Below are 8,734 nucleotides of genomic sequence, written 5' to 3'. Positions count from 1 at the left end.
TCACCATTCTTTTTGGCACGACTCGTCTTTTTCTTCTTCTTGGCTTGCTGACATTTGTCATCGGCGCAGAACCACTTTTTATCCAATTCAGCGTCGGAAGATATTCCAACGCATCGGATGTGGAACCACTGTTGACATCCATCACATCCGATCATCCGCTCGTTTTCAGTGGACACATCGTCGCAAGCTGCGCACGGGGTTTCGGTGAAGTCGAGATTTGCATTTGGATCGGTCATGGCGCTTCAAAGATTAATCCGAGCTTGGTTCAAATATTTTTGAGGTTGTTCGGATTAGAACCAATTCCTTGTAGCAAACACCTTTATTTAGTGGCAGCTCAAACTAAAAGTATAATTTTATTAGTTATTTCACCAAACTCTTTTCCAATCTTACTTACAATATTTGGTTTCTCCTTTACGCCCTAGACCACTTCCGTACAGCTTATCTTCACTTCCAACTTTCCAACTTCTTCGCCTACTTTCGCTCCTAATACATCAAATTCATGTTTAATATTTTCCAATATTTTCCTTAGTTCTATCTATAAGTTTACTTACGACTACCACAGAGTAATTTACTTCAATTTTCTTCCCTTCTAGGATACCGTCGATGCGAACTGGGTACTGGATACAACGATTTGGAAACCTTCAACGAATTGAAACAATGTTAATAAACTATACCTGTTTCATCTAGCTCATCAATTACTGTGTCCGAAACTACTTCAATTTACGAAATTCACTACCAAATATGCTTTAAATTTAATTAGCCGGAGCAACCAACTTCTACGGGTATTTCCCAATGGCCGTTTGTCCTACTCTTATTTACAATAGTCTTCAATCCATCTTTTTCTTATCACTACTATCTCTCCTTCCCCATTCAGCCTTAGAAGGCGAACGATGCAATTCGCTAATAACAGAAAGGTATGCCCAAATCGCGTTTCTGCTTTTTGTGGTATTGGTCAGCTACACTGGGCAACGCGCGGTGTTAACACTAGTGGCTTAACTCATTAAGATGATTATAGAACAAAGCCACACCCCGAATTTTCAAGAGCACAAGTCCTGAGAACCAAACAGCGCTATTTACAGCGAAAACTATTTTTGTTTTAAAATTTCGGTTTCATAGGGCAAATTTATGAATTTCAACCCGATTCCTTGTGGCGAATTTACATAAGGGGTTCCTATGTTTATCGATAGTCCATTTCAGGGACGAAAATACTCAATCTACCCTCGCCTACATTGATACTTGCTGGGTAGAATCTTCGTTGATTTTTATTTGTTTTTATCCTCGCCTTGACAACACAACAAAGATTGGCAAAGCGCTTGCCGCAAGATTGTCAGTTTCCTTTTACCCTGCTGATACTCAACCGCATTATGATCATCGGAAGCAAAAAATGATACTCATTCTGGACAGCTTGACTTTTTTACATTCCGGTTCGGGAAGTTGTAATTTTTGCACAAAGCACAGTAAAGACGCGTCAACATCATCGATTCCGTGCATCGGATCGTTCATTACCCGTAAAGCAGCATATTTTTTAATTAGTATGAACCTCAATGATAATCAATTTTCTAAAACTGACACTCTTCTGCTTCTGATAATCAAAAACACCAGCGACGTACGGGCATCGTTGTTTGTTTTATCATCTACTTATGTGCCATCTTCATTGGTGCAATCATATTGGTGGTGGTGCGGTTACTTTGATGGTGGCATAAATGTCAGTGAATTGAGTATAGTGAGCATGATTTTTTTCGTCCCTGGTCCATTTGCCTGAGTGCACTGGCGCGATCCGGTTTGGTGGCGGTGCGACAATATATTGTTTTTGAATTGTATATTCAAACAAGAATAATGTTGCTTTGCCATTCAATAGGGTCCTAAAGCCCTGTCCTAATTTTAGTGCTAAACGCTTAAGTTTAGGCCAAAAACACATGTTTACTCAATTTTTTTTTTTTCGTTGCTTAAAGTCCGAAAAACATTTTTTTATGTTTCTTTAGATTTTTCACACCCCTTGGCTTAAACTCAAATTTTTGGGTATATTTTGTTTTCCGTGTCCCTTCCGAAATGTCAGATAGGAACAACCCCAGTGTTAAAACTAAAACCCCTGTGGTGTTTTTGTCGACTAAGCGAACGTCAAACATGATCAAAAGTGTCAAGGTTCATTCATCGACCCAATTTTTGAATTAAAGTTTAAACATGATATAGCCCTTATTTGAGCGGGAAAAATTGCTAAAGAGATTGCAGTAACATGCTCTTTCGTGTTATTAAATAAAAACAGGATTTCATTAAAAATTTTAGACCCAATTACAATACGCTGTATTGTATCCAACACGTTATATTCTCGCGTAATCTGGGATACCGCCCTAAAAACCATTGGTAACCACGTGTGTAGCTTGTTGTTTCTGAGCAAATGAACAAATAGGCAATCAAACCAACACCACCGGCAGGTAGATAATGATCCTTTCTTCACCATAACTTTGTTAAATAACGTGTAAATCCATCCAAATACTCAGAAACACCGAGCTACACACATGGTTACCAATGGCTTTTAGGGCGAGATCATAAGTTATGCGAGTATTGTAAATTAATAGAGGTCCCCAAGCCAACTGCCACGAATACCAACGCACAATCAATCTTACACAAGTCGATTTCCTCAGAATGAAAACGTATCGATGTTTGTTTGACGTCATTGAGCTTTCGGTCAACGGCAGTCCAACAAGGAAGTGGTTGTTTTGCAGCAATTCTGTTTATATTTGGATTCTCACAGCAAACAAAAGCAATGTTGTGACAGTTCTCACAGCAAACAAAGAAAATTTTGTCAACATTGCACTACTACGCAGGCAACTGGATTGGTCTATGGTTTATTACATTCACTGAATGGTACGTTTTTATCCGGGTTTGCGTGGGCGGGCTAAAATTGGCTCAAGAGCAACGTTTCTGAAAAAAGGCCCTTTCCTAATGTTTGTCCAGATTTGTTTTACGATTTTCCATTCATGTGACGTAATTTTTAAAAACTCCCCTATCTGAAGCTGGATCGCGTTCGCAGCATCGATTGTAAATGTCAGCAGTGGCAGTGCTTTGTTTTCTGTTTTGCTCGAATAAATCGACGACGGAAATCTCGCGTAACAATTCAAAAGGGCCAATCCTCAGATCGTTGACTCTGAGAAAATTCGATTTGAATATTATTCACCACATTTTCAATTCCTATTTTTCAGAATTCAAATCAATCAATGTGATTTCTTGCTAGTTGAGTGACGATTTACTATTACTAGACGCTAATAATCGATTTTATTCTGAAAACTGACAAAAATGTGGAAAAAATGATGAGTTTAAATGCTTGGCCCATTTTCGATTTTCATCAAGGCATGGGCCTTTTTTATTGGCCAAAATAGAATTTTATTAGCGTGCTTGGCCCAAGGCTAGGCCTTTTCGGTTTTCAATGAATGAGCAAGAGAGAGTCATTGGCCTCTCACCATGCTAAGGCCAATGACAGTTTGCGAAATTTTACGATTGTAGGCCCTCTTGATGGAGCGAGAACCAATCATTGGCCTTTTCGAGCGGGGGCCAATGAATGATTTGGAAAAAAGCGGTTATTGGCCGTTTTGAAAACCGAGTTTATAACGGTAAGATTTATGATTTTGTTGACAATGTTTGCACAGTTTGTGGGTGTTGGGAGATGCTATCGAATGGTATCAAAACCCGATTTGTTTACAATTTGATTATTGGCCCTTTAGAATTGTTACGCGAGAAATTTTCATTGGTACTAAATTTTTCAGTTTCTTATTTATTTTACAAATTAACGATTAATGTCGAATTCGTTTTTGAACCTAGGTTGGAACTGGCGCAACCCGTTCTGAATCACAGTTTCAACCCCAACCCGATTCAGGTTCGACCGAACTACAATTTACTTGACATTGGTTTGTTTATGTGTTGATCACCGACCCAGTTCCTAAAAACGAAAACGACATAAAATAGTCTCGTTTAACCCGCCAGCAATGTCCGACGCAACGTCGCAACCCTCGTCATCAACGGCACCGAAAAGCTTTGCCGAAAAACATGCCGAGCGAATGGAGCGCTTGAAAAAACTTCACATGCAGCGGAACGAAGCCCGGAACTCGAACCATCAGGAAGTAATCGCGGAAGACGAAAGGAAAAAGCTGCCAGCCAACTGGGAGGCACGGAAGCGGCAGGCAGATTGGCTCATCGATGATAGCAAAGCAAAGGCAGAAGCGGAAGCCAAAGGTTTGGACTATAATCGGGTGAAATTGATGAAAGTATCTGCAGCAGAAGCGGAACGGTTCGATAAGCTGAGATCCAAGAAAAAGAATGCCGATCCCGGATTTTCGGATTATGAAGCCCAGACGGCCCGACAGTACAATCGGTTGGTTAAAAACATGGAACCGAGAGATCTGATCAAGTATGAAGAGCAAAAGGAAAGATATGGTGATGCGTTCTACGGGGGACCAAATGTGGTTCTGCAAGGACTTCACAAGGACACTCCGGTGGCGATCGACAAAATGGTCAAGGATCTCGAGCAGCAGATCGACAAACGGAAGAAGTTCTCGCGCAGGAGAACCCACAACGACGATGCGGACATTGACTACATCAACGAGAAGAATGCCCGGTTCAACAAGAAGCTGGAACGATTCTACGGGGAGCACACGGCCGAAATCAAGCAGAATCTGGAACGGGGAACGGCCATCTAATTGGCGGGGCTTGGGCTTTTAATGTTAGTTTTAAGGATTGTGAAGAAATAAACGCAGCATTACTTGTAAATTTAAAATAAAACATAAAAGAGAATAACAATCTCAAATCTACGTAGATATATATCACAGTGGTCCAGATTAAACAAAGAAACGCAAAAAAAAAACGCATTCCAATTGAGTAGTTTATTTAGTGATGAGAAATTGTAGACTTTTGTAGTTTGACTAAAAAAGCACATTTTTCTCAACAAAGCGCACATTTATTATACTTCAATGTAAGAAATTTGATATTATAAAAAAGGCGATTGTGTATAAGCCAAACGAATGTATATATATATATACACATTATCTAATAATGCTAAGACGAAAAAAATATATTTATATATCTCCCAATGGTTGTAGATTATTTATCAGTAAGATATGAAATATAAAACGTTGCATTGTAGAGGACTAGTAAATGTATCAGTCAGTCAGTCGGACAGAAATGTGGTATGAGGTTGCGATCAGAGCTATTCTGGATCAGTGGAAAATAGAGATGAGTGACTCGCTTAAGAATCGTTCAAAGGAATCGACTCTCCACGATGAGTAAATGAATCACGGTTCTTTTTAAAAGAGTCTCGATTCACTAGCACTGTAAGTTTTCGGATTTCAACTCGTACATTTCCCTGAAATAATAATTATGGTTTTTTTTGTCGACCAAATCTTCTGATATTCTGCAGTAAGATGCGCTTATATGGTGTAAATTTTGAGCGTAAAAGATTGCATAAACCCACTTAAGACGAGTAGGACAAAGCTGCCGAAAGTATAAGTCACCCTATTCACTTTTATGAGTGAGGAGTAGCCTATGATTCGTTCATAAAATTGGACCATTTTGCTCATCTTTAGTAGGAAATAAAACGTGTAAATAATTTGAATTAATTTTAATTTATAAAGTTATCTGAAATCCTTACTTATTCTCTACTCCATTCATTAGCTTAAAACAACATTTATGAATTCAACAATATTTTTTTCTTAACTTTCCAACCAACAGTTATATAGAAATTGTAGAACGTTTTCGATTTCTACTTCCTCCATTTTTTTAATGTATTATAGAAAAAATAGCTGATTGGATGGATAAAATAACATATGCGTTTACAGGTGACAAAAGTAAGAAATTATTCAAAAAGTTTCCCCCGGTCAACTTTTGAATTTCAATCTTAAGCAAATGCACAGATTATTCGACCGCAATTGGGTCCTACAATTTTTAATGAATTCTCGCATAACTTGTGACCTCGCCCTAAAAGCCATTGGTAGCCGAGTGTGTAGCTCCTTGTTTATAAGCAAATGAATGACCCAGGATAAAATCTATCACCACTGGGAGATAGAGGAGGATCTTCTCTTCATCGTATCGTATCATTGTTGAATGACGTGTAAATCTATTCGTTTGCTCGGTAACAACAAGCTACACACTCGGTTACCAATGGCATTTAGGGCGAGATCACAGGTTATGCGAGAATTCTTGTTTTCATTCAATCATACGAAAGAGCATGTTCTTGCAACTACTTTAGCATTTTTTTTTTCCAACTCAAATAACGGCTAGAACATATTTAAACTTTAATTTTGAAAATGGTTCCAATTATGAACCACAGACAAACAGACGTAACACATAGAACAAATCTCGAGTCACGAGGACATGTCCCAACTAACAATTCAGAGCCACAAACCAGCATGCATGTTTAATTATTGTTCAATAATGGTAATGGCAGCTGAATAATAAATTTGCTCTATAAAGAGCTGAGAAGGTGCTTTTTTAACACAAACTAAGATCAATGTTCAACGTTATGCATTAGAATGAACGAAAGTTGAATCGCCACTAATTAAACGTTTCTAAAGATTCTAATTCGACTAGTCAAGATTGTTTTACTAATGAGCTGAACAAGACACGTTTCCCCCAATTAAAAAGCCAATATTCCACTAAACAAATGTATATGTATAAAAGGATATTCAGAAGACGAACTAACGTTTTACTTGCGTCGCACTTCAGCTATTCCCACATGTTTAACATAAGCATGAATAAGAGCTGAATAAGTATCTTATAAAATCCTTATTCAGCTTCAGTATATTATAAGAACAGTTGATCCAATAGAGGCCAAAATGACGATTAACAAACACATTGTTCAGCAATAAATAAGCCTTGTAAAAGCGATCACACTATAGCTAAATTTCATAAAATGGACAAAATATCCGAAATTCGTGTTGAGTTCCGAATGCATTTCAAAGCTCATAAATTATGCTTTCTTAAAACTTTTGAAATAGCTGTTCAAAAAATAAACATGGTCAGTCTCCAGAAATGCAGAATTATTGTGAAAACAAAATTAAACATTTAAGCTAAGTATTCCGAGTAGGAGCAAAGTACTGACAAACAAAGCGTGATATTGGCTTGATTGACATAAGAGATAAAATATCTGAAAACAATATAAAAATTTTGTTTCTGGAACTTATAAACCTATAAAAAATTTGATGTACGCAGATCTAATGAATAGCTCGCAGCTATTGGTAAAATCTTGCAGAATCTAAATAAGACATGTCAATTTTGTTCTAGTAGTTTATTTTAGATATCATTTCCAGATATTTCATATCATATATCTATCAAGTTAATATCACTTTTAGCTATCCATATTATATTTTCTATTGCTAAGCTTTTTTTGCCTGCTCGGGATGTTTTTCCGTACAAGAAAAGTGGAAATTTCTTTGACAGAATTAATTAAATAAATTTCTATAGCGAGCTACATTTGAAATGACATTTCTTCACAACTGAATAAATACTGCGATCTAAGAAAATGATTAACTTGGCCATTTCTGAAAATAAAAATCCCACACATCAAGCTTTTCGAATATTTTTCTATTCAGGTGGGTTCTGAGGACTAACCCTTCAAATGATTCAAATATATTCATACAGAGAACTTTTTCTTCAATGCATACGTAATAGGTTTATGAAAAATACAAATAAAAAAATAATCCAACTATAATTCATAAAATTATTTAAGTTAATGAATCAGTTTTGAACAAACTAAAACTTATTGTGAAATAAGATTAAACATTTCAGACTGATATTACTTTGTGTAAATAAACATTATTTTGACCAACATCGACATAAATTTTCACACTGTGCGCTAAAAATAGCCGACTGAACTCAGCTTGGATCAGCACTAAACAGCAGCTGAATAATATGGTTGTTCAGTTGTAGATCAGCGTGCCATGTGTTTATTAGACGTTGTCGAATAGAAGCTCAAACATGGTCAATATTCAGCTATGAGAAGTTTATATTTTGCACTGGACGGTGTAGTCATCAATTCTAGGATGGCGCAGATAGCAAGGCATACCGCTGACGATTGGAAGGTCCCTGTGATATCCTCAGGATCATCAGTAATTATTAATAATTAAAACCACTATGTTTTCCAATGATACAAAATAACACTCACTCTATATTTCTCTCTTTCCGACTCCACCACCATCTACCACACGCTCCATCCGAAACCCCCAAACCGCTCTCAGTTCATACTCAAATCCGAATACCACATCCTCCCCTTCAATAATAGCATGGATAACATTATAATGGTTTACAATATTAATTATCATTACAAAATCTTATTGTTCACAGCATTGAGATATCTTTGCGGCTTCTTGATCTTCCTAGCGTCTCTGCGTTTGGATAAGGGCTGTTTATCCTCATCAGCCATAATGGGAGTACCGGCTTGGGTCATCACCGGTGGTTGCGAGGATGACTGGTGGTGTACGTCGTCGGCTACTCCTGATTCCTCTGTCGCAGAATAGGTATGACCTGGACTCAAACCTAACCCGTCCTCTGGTGCAGCTAATAAAAAAAAAATCAAAACAAAACAAATATTAGGAAAAATTGTCATAGAATTGTAAAAAATCCATTAAACAAAATCTGACATACTCATCTTGCGCTTCACAAATTTCTTCAGAAATTTCACATTACGGTCATAGACCTTTTGCGTGGTTAAATCCTTAACCGTCGCTCGTCCAGCTCCAGTAATTTTAAC

The 8,734-nt window shown here is 37.3% G+C and overlaps 1 protein-coding gene and 1 long non-coding RNA gene across 6 annotated transcripts; one reads left to right on the top strand and one right to left on the bottom strand.

Annotated features, from left to right (window-relative positions):
* Positions 1–299: 299 nt before the first annotated feature.
* Positions 300–1,033, bottom strand: LOC110678412. 2 transcript variants are annotated; one of them, XR_002501579.1, is made up of 3 exons: positions 552–1,033; positions 395–483; positions 300–339 (listed from the first exon to the last, which is right to left on the bottom strand). It is a non-coding gene; the product is annotated as an uncharacterized LOC110678412 (long non-coding RNA). The 2 variants fall into 2 exon arrangements; XR_002501578.1 differs by having other exon boundaries at positions 331–483.
* A 2,705-nt stretch (positions 1,034–3,738) lies between these two features.
* Positions 3,739–4,791, top strand: LOC110678706 (pre-mRNA-splicing factor Syf2-like). 4 transcript variants are annotated; one of them, XM_021851921.1, is made up of 2 exons: positions 3,739–3,745; positions 3,979–4,791. In XM_021851921.1, exon 2 carries the CDS (start codon positions 3,981–3,983, stop codon positions 4,689–4,691), a length of 711 nt encoding a protein of 236 aa, XP_021707613.1. In that variant the 5' UTR covers positions 3,739–3,745; positions 3,979–3,980; the 3' UTR covers positions 4,692–4,791. The 4 variants fall into 4 exon arrangements, with proteins under 4 accessions (XP_021707613.1, XP_021707611.1, XP_021707614.1 ...); XM_021851919.1 differs by having other exon boundaries at positions 3,740–3,745; positions 3,961–4,791; XM_021851922.1 differs by lacking the exon at positions 3,739–3,745 and adding an exon at positions 3,838–3,871.
* The last annotated feature ends 3,943 nt before the right edge of the window (positions 4,792–8,734 follow it).

Source organism: Aedes aegypti, chromosome 3 (genome assembly GCF_002204515.2).
Source record: "Aedes aegypti strain LVP_AGWG chromosome 3, AaegL5.0 Primary Assembly, whole genome shotgun sequence".
NCBI lineage: Eukaryota > Metazoa > Arthropoda > Insecta > Diptera > Culicidae > Aedes > Aedes aegypti.
Note: the sequence above shows the minus strand (reverse complement) of the source record. Positions and strands in the feature narration are given on the sequence as shown.